The following is a 20,543-nucleotide window of genomic DNA, read 5'->3' on the forward strand; positions in this document are numbered from 1 at the left end:
GTTTTGTAATTTTGGAAATGTAGTCTTTCCTTAAAAAAAACAAAACACCTCTCTCCAATAGTTTTATTTATTTTTTTTAAACTTAGAACATCCACAAACACGCTGTCATCATATATAACAACAAACGTGTCATAAACTGCACAGGAGCAGCACACACTTCATTCCTTAAATCTTTAATAAAACCGAAGAGTCTGCTGGAGCTTCGTGAAGCTGCCTTAACCATCAGAGACACATGTACAGCAGGTACATACTCCAAAAACTCCAGAAGGCAACGGGTCAGGAAATAAATCAGAGACAAAAAACAAAAAAACGCAACGTACATCCTGATCGCAGCTCCACAGTTACAGAAGCAGATGTCGGTCGGTCTTCTCTGAAAAACAGTGAGTGTTTTCCCTCAGGAACGATTTCACATGAAGTGTTTAATCTCATAATGTGTTCAGCTTTTAAAATGAGAATACACAGCAGCAGATCTAAGACTGAAAAAAGATTTAAAAAATCTCAGTGGTTTCAGTCACTTCGTCAGACTCAGGTCAGATTGAGCTGGGAGACATTTATCGCATCAGCACCATCACAATGTGTTCATTTCAAATCAGCTGGTCGCTGTTAATCTGTCTGAAGACCCCACACATCTGGGATCACATGACTGTTAACTGGAAGATAACACTTTCTTCCTGAAAGTGTTCGACTTTTGAGAGCAGGGGTTACAAGCCTAATCAGGCTTGAATCTCTAATTTCTATGTCATGAAAGAGCGAGGAAATAAATCAGGAGTTCAAGGTGGTATTTAGTAGAGCGGCTGTGATTGGCTCCTGTGTCTTTGCTTAAGTAAATTGTGGATAAATCCAACTTAGTCCTTTTTGTTGAGGAGCTGAGTCTCACTCCCCCCTTGTGGATAATCTTGAGCTGTGACTATTTTCCTTTCAACACCACCTCAGTCCAAAAGCTTGGAGTGCTCTATCCTGGTGATGGTCCAGTCTGGAGGAACTCCTTTAGTAAACTCCCTCTGGAATCTGTCAGAGAGGTAAAAGGATCAGAACGACTCCAAGTAACTGAAAAATGTACAGAAATATTAAAAAAAAAAAAAAAAAAAAAAAGATACTCACTCATAAATTGCAGTAAGAAGTCTCTTAGTCTCTGGTTCTCCTTCTCCAATGGCCACCTGGAAGATACGAGTTCCCTCCATGGAGTCTTCGGGAAGGCGCGCGCTCGTTAGATACCAGAAACGCATCAGGATGCTGACAAACTTCCTACCTGGAAAAGTAAACAGGTCATTTCCACCTTTATTTATACAGGTAAATCTCATTGCACATATACACTATGTTGCCAAAAATATTCACTGTCTGCCTTCACACACAAATGAACTTGCATTACATCCCATTCTTAATCAATAGGGTTTAATATGTTGGCCCACAGCTTGGACATTCTCCAAGACGCACATATGTGAGTTCAGATACTGCTGTTGGACAAGAAGGCCTGGCTCAGGACTCTGTGCAGGCCAGTCAAGTTCTTCCACACCAAACTCGCTCATCCATGTCTTTATGGACCTCGCTGTTTGCACTGGTGCGCAGTCATGCTGGAACAGAAAGGAGCCGTGCCTGTGCCTTCCCACAAAGTTGGGAGCATGAAATTGTCCAAAACATCTTGGTATGCTGCAGCATTAAGAGTTCATTTCACTTGAACTAAAAGGCTGGGGTCAACTCCTCCATCAATCCGATGGATGAGTCTGAGTTTGGCAGTTGGCATCGAAGAAGAAGTGTCATCCATCACTCCAGAGAACAAGTCTCCCCTGCTCTAATACAGCTAATACAGCTGCTCGACCATGGAACCCATTCCAGGTGTATAAAATCAAACCTAGGTGCAATGCGATCGTGAGCTCATCCCCTTTCGAATCCATTCTAGGTGCTTGATTTTATACACTTGTGGACATGGAAGTGACTGATTATGGATGGATGAGTGAGTGCTCACTATAACGTACGTCCTGGTGATATAGTGTATAAGAAGTACACACATCTATTTCTGTATTTAAAGCTTCCTACACCGCATCAAAAATCTATTCTTTTTTTAAACAGCATGGCGCTGCACTCAGCAGTCCACCACAACCACAACAAGAGTACGATTGTGTTTGCTAGGGACTATTTTCAGCTGTGGATTAATACAGTATCTGAGGCTTTGTTGTACCAAGTGAAAACAAACATGGTCCGTGTTCATCTTAAGGAAGGAACATGTCACCCCAGTTTTAAACCTTGTTTATGATCGCAGCATTGGCTGCTGCACACGCCAACTGTGATATCATCATTTGTAAACATTTATACTGACATCTGCAGACTTGCTGCGAGTCAGAAAAGACATCAAGGTCAGCGCTGTTAGGAATAGAAGACGCCAAAATAGGAAGCAAAGCGACCGTGGAGCCCCCGCCCCACACCCGAGCTTCTCATCTTTTCCAGCGTCTGTCTCTCTGTGATCTGGGACTGGATCAAACCACTGTGAAGCACGAGGGGGAGTCAGCTTATCAAAACTTTAAAAGGCCTCTCAATGCTCCTTTCTTTAGGGTGCGTTGTGGGTGGTTGGATGTCTGTAGCACAGTCTGAGTCCTCAGACTTCAGAGGAAACTCACAAGCAGGTTTAAGGCCTTTCAGACCGTCTTACCCTGCCAGTAATCCTGACACTTCATGCTTACCATTGTCATCGTAGAAGATTCCCACATCCCCAGGGGTTGTGTACATGATCTCATCGGGCTCTGCAGACAGTGCTTTCTTATAGTCGGAAGGCAGCAGGTTGCACTTTTCTTCCAGCTTCCCAATCAGCTGCATGGTTGAGAAATTTAGAACAAGCAAAATAAAAAGCACTTTAAAATCGTGAGTTTATCTTTTAAAATGAGTACATATATTGTGATTATTGCATATTTATTAGCAAACCCCTGAACCGAGGAGTTAGTCTTACTCTGGAGTCTATTAAGGTGATTTAGACCTGACTTTCAAGTATTTTAAAAGCACTTAGCAAGCTCTGTGTCCTTCATACATCTCTATTCTGTTATGCTACTCTGCTTTCTAGCCTGAAGCACAAAACACAAACTGGCAGACAGTCTAAAAGATGGACAGGTGTAATAAAATGAAGCCAATGCTAAGCCTTAAACCTGCATTCCTTTTGATGGCCAGTAGGGGGCGATTGCTCTGCTTGTCTGACTGTAAATAAGTCTGCACGGCGTGACAGCAGTAATTTCAGGATGAGTTCACGGTCTCTCATGAATTTAAAGTCCAACTAAATAAAGCGTGATGGTCGTCATGTTTGAGGAGGGTATGCTTTGTCATGTAACCGACCGTTTACTACCCAGAGAAGATGTACTATCCTTGTTTTCTCAGTCAGAGAAAACAAAAAAACCCTCAGCTCAATACTCTTTAACAGGACTTCACCAACCAGTGAAACAACAACTAGGCAGATTTGTCCAGAGAGGCAACAGGACTGAACTTTGCCATGGTGTCTCTGTTTGTTTAATAGGACTTGATAGGGCGATGGTGCTGACAACTCGGGTATGTTTCCAACAGCACCTCACGTCATCTGTTGTGTTTACCCTGGCTTTTTAATCACAAGACACCCTCAGCTGAGGTAGACCTCCTGCAGTGTAATCAGATCTGGGTGATTGCAGGGTGACTGGCAGCCCTTCACACTTCAGTGACAGCCATGATCTTTTGGCAATTGTGGTAAGTTCCTGAATTGCCCTCCTCTGGGCCTGCTGCAGCCCAACCTTTGAGAGATCATTTTACCTTCCAGCCCTGCTTCATTTGATGTTTATCAGTTAGAACAAAATAAAAATAAGTCATTCAAAATCATAACTTCTCTCTGTGGGGCAAATTTCTTATCCCACAGAGCTAAACAGCGACACTCCCACACATTAATAATCCCCTAACAGGGTTTATTAATGTGGGCATCTCCAGCTTCAGAGGCTCCGGCTGTGGCGGTCTGATGTGGTAAGTTCACTGTGCAGTAAACAGAAACTGTGTTGCCACAGCAAATAGATGGATCTGCATCCACCTCACCCCATATCCTACATCCTCCTCTGTGACACCAACCCTCCTCGTCCTCCTTCACTACATCCATGACAATTCTTTATTCAACATCCTTTGCCCAGTATATCCACTGTCCTTCCTCTGCACATTTCCAAACCATCTCAGCCCATCCTGAGCTCTCCCTCTGATGTACTCATTTCTAATCCTGGTTACTCCTAATGACGATCTTCAGTTCTGCCTCCTGTTTTAATGCATTAAACGACTCTGCATAATTTACTGCAGGTACTTTAAATAGATTATAACGTTAAAGCTCTTGCACTTTTAGGCTACTTGAGCAACATTTTCTTTAAGCTCTGTAACAGCCCACGATGCCCTCATTTCCTGCGGTCCTCCCCTCTGTTACCAGGTGAATCTGTGCCTGATGCAGGTGTATTTAGCGTACTCACGTCTTTAGCTACGAGGCCCTCCAAGGCTTCAAATTGGCACTGTGACAGCAGCCTGGAAACATGAGAGAAGGCCTGCAGAAAACAGCACACCATCATTAATAACACATTAACACACGGCATGGAGGAAATCTGGGCTCTGCAGCTCAGCCTTCCACTCACCTGCTTCGCCCCCTCCGTGAACTCCTCTATACTGAACTCTTTGTCGAAGTACGTCCTGATGAGGAAGTAGTAAATCCGGGTGCGGAACCAGATGAAGGGGTTCGGGATGCCGACCACCACCACCTTCTGGTGCTTCTGCTCTCCCCGGTCCGAGCTATAGCGACGGACCGCTGCTGCGACAGCGGCGGGAGAACAGGGAGGTAGTCGCCTGTTACCGAGCCGGTTCAGGACGAGTCGCTCTTTGAAAAACAGACGATTGAAGGTAAATGTTGACTGCAACCTGAAACAACCTCTTAACATGGGCAGCGCCATCTTTTTCTGTAGGTTTGCTGAAGTCAGAGAGCGTCTGATAAAGTGAAGAACTGCCATTCTTTGAACTTCGGGGTTTCATAGGGGGCGCTGGCTAGATAGGCACCTAATGTTTGTAACCAACATTGTCAGTTTAACGAGGTAAACGTTTTCCTTTGGCTTACCTACCTTTCTAATATTTAGTTATCGCTTGGAAACTGGAACTACTGAGGAATAACCGACCAATCAGCACGCATTAGCAAAATGCTAGCGTTTTATGAGCAAATCGGCTTCCCGTAAGAAAAGCTAACGGACATAAGCGTCATTTTTATCTTGGGTGAGACACACTATTGATGCTCTATTTGTGAAAATAAACAAATAAACAAACAAACAAACATGGGCTTTTTTTTGTTTTATGATCATTTATATTAAGGACCAGCCTGAGGGCGTCCTCTGCTGCTCCTCCTGCTGACCCGCAGCTAGCTTATGTACAATGGAATTAACAAGAAGTGGACGGTCTTTCCCCATATCTGCTCTGGGCGAACCCTTCTTGTCCATCCTCTTGTATCTTCCGGTTAGAAACACGTCACGCATTAAAAACCTGCAAACAGATATTCATAAAACACACAGTGACGCAGTTTTTTAATGTCATTAAAATAAATCTAGCAGTTACGAATAATTTAAAGTTTATTCCGCTTTTCTTTTAAAGCCAACTTTTACAGTCATTTTTCGTTTCTATGGGGAACATTGATAACGTAACACCCAGTGTGAGTGTTTACAATCACTGACTGAAGACTTTCTACGATAAATCATGTTAAATGGAGCTCCAGGAGAAAATACCTGTGCCGGTCTTCGCAGCAGCAGACAGGGAGGTGTTTCTGAGGAACATTTATCCACAGGTGAGACGGATGTGCTTCACTGCACGAGGGCAGGGCCGCAAGAAACGCAAGAGCAGTTCACATGAGCACCACCACACTCACTCATACATATTTAATTCTCCACCACAGCCTGCTTTATAAAAAGAATCCAGCCACTTCTTATTGCCACAGAAAATACATTATAAAAGTAAAAATTCTTAAATATATATTCTTAAAATACTAAAAATGCTCCTTATGCAAAATCATATAAATTATGTATTGGATCATTATTGTTAATTCATTTACGTGTATTTTGCTTTAATGCTGCAGCTAGAGATCATTTAAATGATTTATATCCTAAGCCAGGTAAAAGGAAGTTTATTCTGAAGGGATGTGAGGTCTGAGAAAGTATATTTTAGTTCCTCTTCCTCCTAAAATTAAAAAGCTGATCTTCAGCATTCAAGCTAACAAATTATTCAGGCTGAGGTTTAATTTGGGTGTGAAAAAGATACTGAGTGTGCAGCTTTTCTAGACACAATCCAAGACAACAGGAAAACTTTCACAGTAAAAACAATCCATTTGGACTTTCTTACTGATACTTCACTGCTATCAGGGAAGTTTTAATGCATTCAGTGTTGTGTCTCAGCCATCCCTAATTTCTTTGTATTTTGCACAAAACATGGCAAATAGAGGCAGCAATTTATTCAGATACACACACGGAAACACATTTTATAAGGTAAAAACAGAGTTTGTATAATTCTAACAAGCTTGAAATTCAATATTTATTCTGACCACCTGTATTCTGAAATACAGCCTGAACTCTGTTTTGCAGCTTTCTTTAAGAAGTCTTCAGGAATAGTTCTTCAGGTTTCTTGAAGGACATTTAAAACTCTTCTTTGGATGGAGTTTCAGTCTAGTCCCTGTGTAATTTGGCATTCCCCATCCTTTTCTCTCTGTTTGACCTTCTTAAGAATCTTAACAGCCACCCTTCCACTGAGAACATCAGGGAACAGACACATCTCAAGTTCTGTGTCAGGTCTTTGCTGGATTTGTTCCTCTCTCTTTATCTGTTGTAGATATTTCTTTTAAGACCTGCCGCATTTTCTTTTGTCCTCCACTTGTCCATTTTTTTTCATTATTTTTTTTAAGGACACACTGCACACCATGCTGAAATATGCCAGGTTGTCATCAATTAGCTCTTTGGGAATAATGTTGTTGGTACAGAAATACAGTTTTAATGCTATTGGACTATGTTATGTTTTTCTATTGTGTTATCTTCCACTGTCCAGTGGGGGTCAAATAAATTGCTTAACTTTTGGATCGTAGGCACGTTAATTTGAAATCAGTGAGAAACACTGAAGTGAAGTGTCTCCTCGGGTTTGTCATCCCTGCAGCGTCGACCGGCTGTTCTCAGAGGCGTGTCTCTGGGTCCCTGCCTGGAGAAGTGGACAGTTGACTATCTTGGAGAAAAAGGAGGAGACAGGGAGGTGAAGATTCACGTGTCCACGGTGCCACAGATGGATTTCCTTCATAAGAACTTTGCCTACAAGTAAGCTGACGTGCACACACACAAGTTTGTACTCTTTTTAAGAATAGAGCATTTTATTAAACCAACTCTGAGTGTCACACAGCTCTTTAAAGCTACAGAGAGCCAATATGTCCTCACAGTGATAGATGTAAACACACAGATGCAGAGAGTGGTAAACCTCCAGACTTGTCATGTGCTCCACGTTGACAGGACTCTGCCATTTAATGAATTTGTGAAAAGAGCATCAGAGAAGAAACACTCTGACTTCTTCTTGTGTGAGGTGAGGATCAGAAAGCACATAATAAAATACACAAACGTATTCTTTTAATGAGAAACTGATTGGTTTGGTTTCAGGATGAGAGCTACTACCTTCGGTCGCTGGGGGAGGACGTCCGAAAGGTACGAAGAGGACTTTCAATCTCACAAAGAATGGAGCCTGATGATCTATTTTTTTGATACATTTCAGCAAATATAAAAAAAATGTCCTTACTACAGGCGCTTTCTCTTCTCTCCTGCAGGAACCGGCTGACCTCAGCAAACAGTTTCCGGGCTTGGTGGAGGACTTTCACATGCCCGACTTCTTTGAACCTGAGCAGTTCTTCTCCAGCGTGTTCCGCATCAGCTCCTGCGGTCTGCAGCTGTGGACACACTATGATGTGAGTTTCAGAGGCAGCTGTTGCAGGACTGTCTGTGTATTTTTCTAAACATGCACGGTCCTTTCTTCTTGGTTTTTTGCACTTTGGTTTCTTTAGGTGATGGACAACCTGCTGGCTCAGGTGACTGGGACAAAGAGAGTGGTCCTCTACAGCCCCCAGGATGCTTTGCACCTCTACCTGTCAGGTTAGTGGCTGTAAAAACAAAACAAAACAGGACTTCCTGTTAGTTTTAATGCTGAAAAAGTACCGCATCTACTGTGTCCACTCACAGTAAAGAGACAGTTAGCACCAAAATCACATGAAGAGATTTTCCAGATGATTCTGCTACGAGTTGCCGGTTTTTTGGAGATATCTGCAGGATCTTCTCACATTAGAAGAACAAGTACCTACTGGTTTAGCGTTTAGGTTGCTAAATGTTGGTTTTTGAAGATGCAGGCTAAAGTTATCCACCAACAAGCATGAGCTTGGTTAGCAGCGTGTTTATCATTGTTTCCCATTAGGCGATAAGTCAGAGGTTTTGGACATTGACGTCCCCGATCTGAAGCGGTTTCCTGAGTTTGTGAAAGCAAAGAGATACGAGTGCGTGCTGGAGCCCGGAGATCTGCTTTTCATCCCCGGTAGGTGGAGTGCTTCATTCCTCCTACAGCCAAACATGAAACACGACTGAACCCAGTGTCCTTGTTTTCCACAGCTCTATGGTTCCACAACACACTCGCTCTGGAGTTTGGAGTGGGCGTTAATGTCTTCTGGCGCCATCTACCTGCAGACAGCTACGACAAGAAGGACCCGTACGGTAACAAAGACCCTGTGGCTGCAACGCGAGCGCTTCAGGCCCTGGAGAGGGTGCTTCACACTCTGGATGAACTGCCAGCAGAGTATCGGGACTTCTACGGGCGGCGCATGATTCAGCGCATTCAGAAGAGGACGTACTGCGATAGGAAAATAGACGCGGAGCAGAACTCTGAGACTACATTACCCAGCAGTCCATTTACTAAACCTGGATGAGTTCTGAGGCATGTGAAGTATCCAGTAAAGCAGCACTGCTTTGCTCAGCATGGAGGTTGACTGTTGATAGTTTGACTGTGTGTTGTGTAAAAAAATTGAAATTGGAGCTGAAAAATCAGACCTTCCACAGAGGAAACATGGATGCAGCTCACCTGTTTTTTTTCCTTTAATAAAGCTTAAAGACTGAATGGAAAGGGGTGTGGCCACTTCTGAATGGCGATTGACAGCTTGACCATGTTTGTGGTGATACATGAAGAGAGATAAAATACTGTGCAAAAGTCTTGAGCCAACTCTTATATTTTGCTTCTAAGCAGTCAGACTTTCTTGTAAATTTTTAAAGTGGGTGTGAACAATGATCCTCCAGCTCTCTAAAGGTGCGTCTAAGGGTTTTGCTTGGACATTGGCTGCTTTTTCACTCATTGTCAGTCCAGTCCTAGTGCCTGACCCTTTCCATTATTACCCTTTGGTTGTAAAACGGCTGATGAGGTATTGTTGTCAACCTGCCGGGCAGACAAGCGGACACCCAAGTTTGCGAATGCGATAATGTGAGAACCAAATGACGTACAAACCTCAAAGTGACACCATAGGTGCAGCTACTAAAAAATCTCAGACAAATTCGAATCCAAGTGACCTCAACCTCAAGGTCAGAGGTTTTCTGAAAATCATAACTTTAGAAAAAGGTGTTGTATTAATCTCCTACAAGGCTGAGGGGTAGAACTAGTGGCCGCCAGTACTTTTGAATTATTTGTTATTTAGGACAATTAATGCTAGGCACCTAGCTCAAGAAATTAACCGGTATTGTGTCAACAGCAAGTTGTATTTTATCTTTAGGTACTCTTTTACTCGCAGTCTGTCACAAAACATGCCAAAGACAACAGGTTAACAGAAAACTTGTGTTTTTGCACCGACAAGGTGATTCTCAAGCTATTAGCCAAAAACTTGGCATATTTCAGTATGGTGTGCAGTGTGTCCTTACGAATTTGAAGAAACTTGGACAAAAGAAGTGGCAGGCCTAAAGACCTATATGCAGCAGATGAACAGTATCTGAAAGTCATGTTTTTAAGAAACAGGGACAGATCTAGCAAACACCTGACACAGGACATGAGAGATGCAGCTGGACCTTCAGCTGATCAGCTGAAGGTCCAGTGTTTCCACTGAAGCCTGGTCAGAAATGCTCTCTGTGGACGGGTCGCTGTTAAGAAGCCATTCTGAAGGAATATAAAACATGGTGGAGGCTCTGTTATGGTGTGAAGCTGAATTTCAGTCAGTGGTGTTGGAGATGTCAAAACTGATGGACCTAACAAGGAAAAGTACAGTCAGATTTTGATGCAACGTTCAGTACCATCTGACAAGCCTGTGATTGACAACCGCTTCATTTTTCAGCATGACAATGATTCCAAACATGCTACCAGTGCATTAAAAGCACATCTAAATAGAAAAACAGCAAATGATTCAGTTTGAATTTTTTTATTGCACAAAGGTTACAGTTCTTTGCTTCCTTACAAACAGTTTAAAGCTCTGTAAACAGTGAAGCAGCATCTCCCCAGTGTGCTCTGTATCTCCTGCTAACACCGCTTTGTGAGTCCCTGTCGTCACATTTCGTCAGTAAGTCTCAGCGTTTACGTGAGTGCACAAGAGCCAACCAGTGACCGACTACGTGAAGCAGGAAGAAGCTCCGAGATACGATTGTTTCCCAGAAGGAGACGGATACACGCTGTGGGCAAAAACTTTCAGTAAACTGCTGGCTACGTGAAAAACTCCAAAAATGTTCTGACTGATCAGATCACATTCGAGGTGCTACAAAAACCATCTTGCATAGTTGACAAAACACCCAGACTTTAACCTCAGTTTAAAACTAGTTTGGCTTTGGATGCAAAAAGAAAAAGAAAAACAACAACACAAAGCTGAAGGTAACAGTCTGAGCCGTGGCTAACGGCGCCGTGCACCGTCCTGAATTTCTCTTCCCTCCGTTTGAGTTAGGAGACGAAACATCTCGGTGAAGAGCAGCAGAGAGTTGGGGGAGGAAGCGCAACATTTTGTGGGCCCGGTTCTGGTTCAGCCACAGTCACAATGAAAGTACATGAACGGGCGCACCCCTCAGTTCCTTCATGTACTTTCTGGGTGTGTGCACGATGCTATGAAAAACACTCATCGGACAGAAAACAAAGAAATGGCACATGGCTTGTTGGTGTTCTCTATTCTGTGGATAACTATGTGTGATTTTTTTGTGTTTTATTAAGGTTGTTATTAGGCAGCTGAAAGAGAAAGCCGGATGATTCCCTTTTTAAGCCAGTTTTTGGTTAAAATCACGATGAAGCTGCTGCAGTTGGTGCTATGGAGTCTGCGCCATGCCGCGGCTGGACTTCATCTTCTCCAGTCTTTTAGAAAGGTGGCTGTTGTTGGACTCGAGCTCCTCGATCTTGTCCAGTGCCGACCGCAGCTGTTGGATTGAGCAGGAGGAAAGAGAACAGATTATCTTTTGAATTCGAGCCGGAGCCTCTTAGATTATCCAGCTTCTAATTCTGGGGTGAGAAAACGATACTCTACCTCTCTCTGGAGTTTGCGTTTCTCGGCCTTCAGGTCGTCCTCAATTTTTTCAGCGTTCTCAGCAGCAGACTTGTAGCGTGTCACCTGACCCTCAAGTCTGGTCACCTGCATAGCAAAGAAAAGCCATGATTTAAAGCTAAGCATTTAAGTCTTTAAAGGTGCTTAAGCAAGCATTTTATTTTGAAAATTTAAAAACTTTGACACTCCGTATTTGAAAAGCCAATTAAAATATGTTTGAGAGATAAGTCTGAAATGTTTTGACAAACAAGCTTTCATCAGTGTCACTTTTACTTCTAAGATCCAGCTAGCGCTAAGCAGCAGCCCCGGCTCGTTTCATCTTGTGTTTGTCAGACTGGTTAGTTCATCGTTTTACTGGTTCAGCTCCCTCTCCAGTGAGTTTTAAACTGCAGATGGTGAGCTTCAGCTCCCCAACAGGAACCCCACATACAGGTGGAGAATTTGTTTATCCAATGCTACATCTAGATGGGGAGCAGAATGAGGAGTTGGGGTCTGACCAGAGAACCAAAGACTCACAAAGAGCCATCTGACAGTGAGGGCCTCTAAACACAGACCTGCCCTGCATGCAGGGAGAGATAAATGAGCTAGCTGATTAGCAGTGACTGGAATTTCTAAAGAAAACACACACAGCGTATTTAATGATTTTTATCTGCTTACATTTTGTTCTAACGCCGTCGCTTCTTGCTCTGCCTTCACGAGTTTGAACTTCAACTCGCTGATCTGCCTGTTGGAGTCTCCTGGAAGGAATTTAAAAAGAGATTTAAATTTTTTTAAAATCATAAACACAAACTTAAAAACTAGAAGGCTGTTTCTGATTTATTTGACTTACTCTGTAATTCCATTATGTTTGGATCGTTTCCATTTTCAATAATTTCAGCATCTGGGCTGATGTCTGTGCTGTTCTTCTCAGTTTTCTGTTCCAATTGAGCTTTTAGTTTCTTTACCTGTAATAGAGGCATCAAAAGACTCACCAGTCAAATCTGTTAAAAACAATTTTAAAAAGTACAAAACAAACAATGAATTTAAAAGAAGACACAGGAGGCACTGGTGCAACTGGAGAAGTAAAAGATTCATACAGATGTGTAAGACAGACTTAAAATATAAATCTGCTCACCTGCTCTATCATTTTCTCACGCTCATCCACCAGTTTCCTCAGACGAATCTCTGAAATTAAAGCACATATTTTAGAAAAAAAAAAAGAGAAAAGAATCGCAGCATATTTGCAACTTTCTAATAATTACAATGACTTTGTTCCATCTTAAAAAGGAAAATAAAATCACATACCAGGGGTGGGAGGACCCGGAGAGATGACAGGGAGGGGGCTGGGGTTGATGCATGCAACAGAGCAGGCATCCAATGAGGGCGTGATGGAGCAGTGTGTGAGGGATGGGAGGGGGGTGTTAGCATGCACAAACTGTGGAGAGGAGGGGTCAGTGCAAGAGCACACAGCTTCCTGGACTATAGTCACACTGCATGACAACACACAATGAGCTACAAAAATGATATTTAGGTGTAAATGTGAAGAATAAACATATCTAATTAAAAATATTGTCATTAAAAAACATTTATTTAGAGCAACATTTCAAACAGGTAACAGCAGGGTGTTTATTAGCATTTCAAAGTTGTTTTTCATTTAGTGCAACAAAAAAAGAAACGTACATTAACATACATGTTCTGTGCAGAGTGTGTGAAAGCAAAAATGGCTTTAAACTAATTTAAACACTGACATGAGGGACAGAACATGTTCGAGCTCGTTATCTTAAGTCTTAATAACAATTACCCATTAATATTTATTTTTGTTGTGGACTCATGACATAAGTAGATGACGGAAATTGCACCGAGATGCGATGATGCTGTAGCAGAACCGTTGGAGAGCAATATAATCAGAGATGTGTGACATGGTACAAGCAGCAAAATAAATGTCCATCAATATCTGAATGAATGTTACCTGTTATATCAAGTGCATCATAGCCTGTGTATAAGCCTACAGTTACCTTAACAGTTTAGATCTTCATCTTTCCACAAATTGTTTTTTTTGTTTGCACAAATGAGCTCAATGAAAAGAGATTAAGAAAATATACAAACTTACATCAATATTTATTTGGAAAGAATCAAAGTGCTTTGAGGTTTAAACCGCTTTCTAAACATCAGTAAAATAACAGTTAAGGCATGTTAAGCACATCTGTAGACTACGACATCTTACATTCCTCTTTGCCCTTTCCTTTGCCTTTCTTTCCACTCTTCTTTGACTCCTTCCCTGACTGTGCTGCCCCTTTATTGCTGCCCGCTTGGTCTGCACTCTTTGGTAAATCTGCATCTTCATCCTGCACCGCATTCTTGACCACATCTATCCCTGCCTCTACTAATGAAGACACAGTCTGGTTAATGTTCTCTGCAACAGCTCCCGGCGCTCCAGCGCTCGAGACTTCCTCTGAAGCTTTGCCTGGCTGGTCTGCTTCACCGGCTTCTTCTTTATGTGCGTTTATCTCTTCTTCACACACATTTTCCAACTTTTCTGAGGTAGCTTCCTCATGAGCCACAGAGTTTTGGTCTTCTTGAGGCACCGTATCTGGGTCTTTATCTGCCTGGTTACCTCCATCACTGCCTTCAGCTGACTTGTTTTCATTTGACTCGGCATTACTTTGGCACAGCCCATTGTTGGTTTCATCTGCCGTTAATTCAACTCCCTCATCAATTTCTTCCTGCTCTGGATTTTGGCAACGACTCAATTCTTCAGCTGCTTCAATATCCATGTCATCAAAATCAAAAGACTGCCCTTCATCTTCATCATCCTCTTCCCCTTCATTCTCCAACTGATTATTATTTTCAGATTGGTCTTTGTTGGATTCATGCGGTTGCTCAGCTGACAAGGATGACTCTTCCTCATGTTGATCATTTTTATGTTGTGGATCTTCCACGACAGCCAATTTCTGATCAGCTGAAGAACCAGTCTCAGTAGCTTCTTGTGGAGCCTGTGGCGTATCTAACATGACAGCAGCACTGATCTCTAGTTCTTCGTCCTGCACTACAGTCTCATTGCTTAAGGCTTCAGGGCTTTCTGTTGATGACGCACCATCACAACTGTTGCTTTTTTCATCTGGATTAACTAAATCTTTGGGTTCTTCCAGATTTTTGTTTTCTAAATTATCACCATCCTGATGTGGAGATGTGACAATGGCAGGAGGGCACTCTTGTTCAGTCTCTGCTCTTGGCTCCCCATCAGCGGACTCCTCAGGACCGTCGCTGGTAACGTCGATGGGAGGGTCATCTGTACCAGAGTTTATAACTTCGGATGTCTCCGTGTCAGATGAACCTTTGACACCACTCGGGGAGTCTTCAGCAGACGGTGGCAGGATGAATATGTTGTCTTTACTCTCAGAAGCAGACTCCGAGTCATTGGCAGCAATGTCACCATTGGTTGGAACGTGTGATTCTCCTTCAGTGTTGCTGCTCGTTTCAGGGCTGTTTTTGGTGTTGTTAGATGTGCTGTCAGATTTCCTGTCGTCAGCAGACTCTGCTTTCTCTTCTGTTTGATCAGTATGGATGACATCACCATCAGCTGAGATACCGACCCTTTCAGGATCATCTACACTGGACGTACACTCTTTGTCAAGGCGATCAGTGCTCTCTGCACTGTTGGAGTTGAGTTCGACTGTACAGATGTTGGCCTCTGTGTCAGGATTTGTTGCTGTTTCCATTTCTGGTACTTTCTCGGTTTCAAAGGTTTCCTCGTGGTCTTGTTCATCTTTTTCAGAATCTGTTCTGGATTCTTCAAGAGTTTCAACACTTTTCAGTGCCTCTACTGATTCTACAGTCTCTGTTTCCAAAGTTTCTCCATCATTCTGTTCTTCTGTAACGTGACCCACTATTGTTTCACTGGGAGTTTCACTGTTTTCAATACAGGCCACAGATTCCACTTCTTCTAATGTCTCTACTTCCAAAGTAGGTTTCTCCTCTTGATCAGCCTCTTTGGAATCTGTTTCTATTGATTCCTTGATGGTTTCCAAATGAGAAGAACTTTCAGTGGGTTCTTCTGTCTCTACTGCACTGTCAGTCTCTATGTCCAAAGTTTGTTCTTTATTCTGTTCCTCTGTAACATCATCCACTATTACGCTGCTGAGAGTTTCTGTTTGACAAGGGTTTTCAGCAGGTGATACTTCTTCTGTTTCTTCTATCTTGTTGGTTTCTAGAGTTTGTTCGGTGTCTTGATCATCAATTTTGGAGTCTGTTTCAGTTTCCTCGAGAATTTCTGCATGAGACAAACTTTGAGTAGGTTCCTCTGCCTCTACTGTATCTGTGGCCTTTGTTTCTAAAGTTTGTTCCTGGTTCTGTTCATCCTTAACATGAGCCACTGTTACTTCTTTTTGGGCTTCACAAATGGCCTGAGTAGGTTCTACCATTTCTGCTTCTTCTACTGTGTTGGTTTCCAAAGTTTCTTCCTCATGGCACTCATTTGAAACAGTTTGTTCTTTACATTTACTGGATTCGATCGGCTCCACTGCATTGACTTCCTCAGTTTCTTGCTTTTCCTGCTCTTCCTTGACTTGATCCACCTTGGATTCCTTAAAGGTTTGATTGACAGAGCCATCGGCAGTAAGTTCTGCAGCAGATCCACCATTACTTCCTGCTGGTTCTTTGTCTTTTTTCTTTTCATTCGCCGTTTCATTTTTCTGTTTGGTCTTATCATCTTGAGCCCCTCCTTTCTTTTTGCCTCTCTTCTTCTTTTTCTTCTTTTTCCCTGAAGCAGGAGTACCCTGAGGCTGAGATTTACTGGGCGTTTCCTCTGCCTCATCGTTCTCTGCCTCTTCTGCATTTTCAGGCTCAGGTTGAGCTTCAATGTTTGAAGCAGTTGGAACGGATTCATCGGTTAAATTTTCTTTTGGAGCAACATCTGCAACTTTTTGTTGAGGACATAATTCAGTATTTGTTAAATGACTTTTCTCAACAGCTTCCTGTTTGCTGTCTTGCACCTCACTGGTGTCAACACTAACACTTTTGTCATCTGTCTCGACTACATTTGGACTACTCGTCTCTTTTAAACTAACCCCCTCAGACATTTCTCTTTCTGGAACATCAGGACTTGTTACAATCTCTTTCAGCTCAAAACTACTGGGTTCTGTAGTAGGAGAGTCACTGATTTCTGCATTTAAGTCCTCACTGAGACCATTTTCTCCAGTGTTGTTTTTCTCTGCAGGTAAGCAGGTCTGTTGTTCTTCTTGTGGCTGTTCTTCACTGGATGTTTTCAGTGTGGAAACATCAGCAGCATTACAGAGAAGATCAGAGCTCATATGATTCTCTTTGGCTTTCTCGTGCATTTCTTGTTGCTGCTCTGGACCCACTTCTTCCTCTTCTCTGCTACTTCTCAACTCAGTCTCCTCTGTGTTGCCTGGGAGATCATGAAGAGCATACGGTGATGGAAGGCCAAAAAAGTGTAGGCTTAAGACAAGACTTTCAACACTTCATCAGGAAGCGCATCAGCAGAAGTCAAGGTAAGGCAGAACACCTGGCTGATTCAAAGGCCAGAAAGAGAAGCAGAGTGCCAAGATGACCAGGAAGCACAAGAAAAAAAAAAAAAGCAGAAGAAGAAAGGCAGGAGGAAAATCAAAATAAGGCTGCTGATCCCGAGTACGTAAGAGAAAAGAAGAAGGGAATACTCCAACTGAATTTTCGCTACACACACCAGATGTTGACTTTTAAAAAGAGGATCATTCAATCCTCTCACTGTAGGATGCATCAGGATTTACACACCAACGCCACCCGCATTAGCAAAGTTAGTCGTGATTCAGCACTTATGTGTTTCTGGTGAAAGTGACTGAGGTGCAAGAGTTACATGAAAGCCAAGCATTAGTAATGGAAGATGATACAGAAAAAGCAAGTCTGTTAGTGGATGATATTTTAAAGGAAAAGCTTAGAGAGGTGATTCTCATTATGTTTCTAGTTGCTTCTCAGTCATATGTCAGCCTGTCTCCCACTACAGTCTGACTTCACGTTAGCCGATAATGTGCAAAACTTTGCAGAAGAAGAGAAACGTGTTTACAGACTGGTACTAAATTATCCCTTTATAACAACTGAATGAAGGCTGAATTTCTTAAACTAACTAACTTGAACTTGGATTAAGGCTTAAAGTTTGCATTGTTAGGGGCGTGGCCACTCTCATCGATAGGGTGACGCAGACACATGCAGCTGTAGCTGCTAGGGCTTACCTCAGCTAATTCAGGTTACTAATAATAAAACTCATATGGCTTGGTGAGCCTTAAAATCCATCTAAGAAGTAAGCTCGTGCTCTAGTTTTTATAACTGAAATTCTAGTACTTCATCTAATATTCAACTTAGTACTAAACAGCAGGCCTCTGTGTGATGTTTTGTGCTAAGTTTCTAGTATTAGCTGATGACTTAGCAATCCAGTATCCTGAAGAAGTATGCCCCTTTTTATTGAAAGATAAAAAAAAGGCCAAACTTAAACTTAAAATAAAATTTCTCAAGTTTGCTCCAGTCAAACTAGTGCACATCTTTTATAGTGTCCACAGACGGAGCATGCGCTCTGCCACAACTGTGTGGCACATGAATGTGTTTTAAATAGTTAATGGACAACAATGGAGATTTATGTTATAGAGAAAAAAAAATATATTGATGGTTAATGGTTTTAGTCTTTTTAAGGACTAAAGCTTCTGGACAGTGAGTAACTGATGAAGGCTCGATGTGTGAACTAGTTTTTCCTTTTTACCAGAAAAATACAGAGGATCACCAAGCTTATCCTTTACAGATCAGTGCAAATCAGAGTCTAAGTGATATTTGACAGCATGACGCTGGGAACTGAAGAGTTCACTCCAAAATCTGGCTCAAAAAACTCTCAAAAACTTTCAATAGTTAAAAAAACATATTCTATTTCATCGTTACTACCGTTTTGGAATGAGACTCTTGCATCAGTCGTACGCCGAGCCATGCAGTGAGAAGAAAGAAAGTTTTTAATTCCACAGTGGGTTTTACCGAGCATGCCGTTTCCCTCTGCTGGGGTCGTCTGCGAGTCCTGAGCTGGTTGGGAAGCAGGGTCTGCACTAGGGGACTCGTCAGCTTCTGCCACATCGACATCCCCATTGATGCTCAGATCAGGTCCCAACACTATTCCATGTTTCTGCAGTTAGAATAAATTGTTAGCATCGGAAAGCACCAGAACAGCAATTCCCAAACAACTAAAGCTTACAGCGTTTTTCTTTTTTTTTTTTTTTTCCACACACTGAGTACCTTCAGAATATCTTTCAGCTTCACGACTTCTTCTCTGAGCTCATCGCGCTCAATTCGGATTGCATCTGTGTATTCTTTCTGCCGCTCTAAGGCCTGAGCAGAGCCACCCACCCAAAAGTGTTGCAGAGTGCAAAACAAAGTTAAAAGTGTGCAAGAAGTGAAAACAAGTAAAAACAGGCATTCAGGGTCATGCAAAGAAGATGCTGATTTCATGTCAGTAAGCTGAATATGATTAAATGAAAAACTGCTGGCTCCTTGGCCATACCCCAATTTTTTTATCCTTCCACTCCACCGTCTCCTGCAGATCAGTAATTTCTCTAACAAAACCCTCCTGTTTCAAACGCAGCTGACGGATCTCCTAAACAGCAGGAAAAGGAAAGCAAAGGTGTAAAAGTGAAGGAGAATGAAAGTAAAGCAGAGCAGGTATCAACTGTGCGGGAAAAGAAGGAAAAGTTGTGAAAAGCACCCCAACATGCAGCCTCTCTGCGTGACACACTGAGTACAGGACAGACTTTTTTTCTTTTTAAATATGGAAATCTGCAAAACGCTTCACACTCATAGTGAGTGGGGGATGGGGGGGTACTCACGTTTAGCAGCTCTTCACTTTGCTTTAGCGTCTCTTTCATTTCACTGAACTGGAACTGAAGCACACTGTGGGCATACTTCTCTCGCTCATATTCCTGTGGGGAGCAAGATTTTGTTTAACAGCCAAGTAACTGACAGAGGGCACAAAAACATTACAGCACAGCTGCTTTTGGGAATTTCAGCACCTTTATTGGATACCAATACTGACTTAATGAGCTGACAATACACATGTCTCATATGTCCTAATGCAACCTTATCAGCTCTGCTCTGGTGTAATAAAAAGCAATGAAGCTCACTTATGATTTCCTTGTCTGACTGTACAGCCTCACTTCTGTTTCAAACCTCTTTAAAACACTCGGTGCATTTAAGGGTTATATGAAGCTTGTTAGATGCTGGGTTGTCCAGGTGAAACCTTTGTACTGCTTCTTATTAGAAGTTAGGATGTCAGAGCCTTGTTTGATACATAGACTGTAGATAAAAGACGCCCCCCTGTGCCTGTACTTGGGATTTGCACTGATTCACTTTCCAGACGTGGAAGCTATGTAGATATTTTTTGGATATGCAGTCTAATTTTTTTGCAGGGATTCTCTGCATGTCTATTTTCAGACATGTCTGCTTTGGGGAAACTAAAACATTCAAACTGCGGCAGGTTTTGGTTCTAGATTTTCAGCTGATCCATGACATCCTTAATTTTGTGATGTTGTAGTTCTCTGCAGACTAAAGAGGTCTTCAGTAAAGATGGCTATGAAGCTGTGGAGGCCAGCTGATACTCTAAACAGAATTTATTGGCTTTGACAGGAGATGTCACACGAGCCAAGACACGCTAATGTACAGAATAAATAATTTTTATGATCCAACATAAAAAAAATGACATACTGTGCTTTTTCACTTTATATTAATGGCAGTTTTAAGGACAGTCTGTCGTACCTTGACTTTCTCCTCGTACTCTCGGCGTGACTCAGTTAGCAGCTCCTCAAGCTCCATGAGTGAGTCTTTGAGCGTGTCCACCTGGTACATCAGGTTGTTTTTCTCATTGTCCAGCTGAGCGTTCGACACCATGGCCTTACGATACTTCTCCTCCACTTCTGCTAGTGCATCCTGATGCATTGACAAAGGATAGAGGAATATCACAGTTGCTAGCTCCAACCGGTAACAGCAGGTGGCTGGCACACCCTTAACCTGGTTCTTCTTCCCCACCGTCGCCATGTGC

General features: G+C 42.4%; 3 protein-coding genes across 15 annotated transcripts in view; 1 reads left to right on the forward strand and 2 right to left on the reverse strand.

Annotated features, from left to right (window-relative positions):
• Nucleotides 1–53: 53 nt before the first annotated feature.
• maip1 (matrix AAA peptidase interacting protein 1) lies at nt 54–5,448 on the reverse strand. Its single transcript, XM_031726091.2, has 5 exons — nt 4,608–5,448; nt 4,449–4,520; nt 2,676–2,802; nt 1,102–1,249; nt 54–1,008 (listed from the first exon to the last, which is right to left on the reverse strand). Exons 1-5 carry the CDS (start codon nt 4,974–4,976, stop codon nt 930–932), a joined length of 795 nt encoding a protein of 264 aa, XP_031581951.1. The 5' UTR covers nt 4,977–5,448; the 3' UTR covers nt 54–929.
• A 145-nt stretch (nt 5,449–5,593) lies between these two features.
• Nucleotides 5,594–9,226, forward strand: tyw5 (tRNA-yW synthesizing protein 5). Its single transcript, XM_031726090.2, has 8 exons — nt 5,594–5,794; nt 7,147–7,301; nt 7,491–7,560; nt 7,635–7,679; nt 7,799–7,936; nt 8,033–8,120; nt 8,437–8,553; nt 8,628–9,226. The coding sequence occupies exons 1-8, from the start codon at nt 5,714–5,716 to the stop codon at nt 8,939–8,941; spliced, it is 1,008 nt and encodes a 335-aa protein (XP_031581950.1). The 5' UTR covers nt 5,594–5,713; the 3' UTR covers nt 8,942–9,226.
• Nucleotides 9,227–10,392: 1,166 nt separating this feature from the next.
• lrrfip1a (leucine rich repeat (in FLII) interacting protein 1a) overlaps nt 10,393–20,543 on the reverse strand; it is a 47,669-nt gene continuing 37,518 nt past the window's right edge. For 7 of the 13 annotated variants that reach the window (XM_039600480.1, XM_031726047.2, XM_031726043.2 and 4 more), the window contains 6 exons: nt 20,261–20,431; nt 19,336–19,428; nt 19,014–19,106; nt 18,749–18,841; nt 18,494–18,638; nt 13,087–16,892 (listed from right to left, as the gene is read on the reverse strand). In XM_039600480.1, coding sequence (XP_039456414.1) covers nt 13,696–16,892; nt 18,494–18,638; nt 18,749–18,841; nt 19,014–19,106; nt 19,336–19,428; nt 20,261–20,431 — 3,792 coding nt within the window. In that variant the 3' untranslated portion in view covers nt 13,087–13,695. The other 6 variants (XM_039600481.1, XM_031726045.2, XM_031726044.2 and 3 more) reach the window with 4 other exon arrangements.

Source organism: Oreochromis aureus, linkage group 16 (assembly GCF_013358895.1).
Source record: "Oreochromis aureus strain Israel breed Guangdong linkage group 16, ZZ_aureus, whole genome shotgun sequence".
Lineage (NCBI taxonomy): Eukaryota > Metazoa > Chordata > Actinopteri > Cichliformes > Cichlidae > Oreochromis > Oreochromis aureus.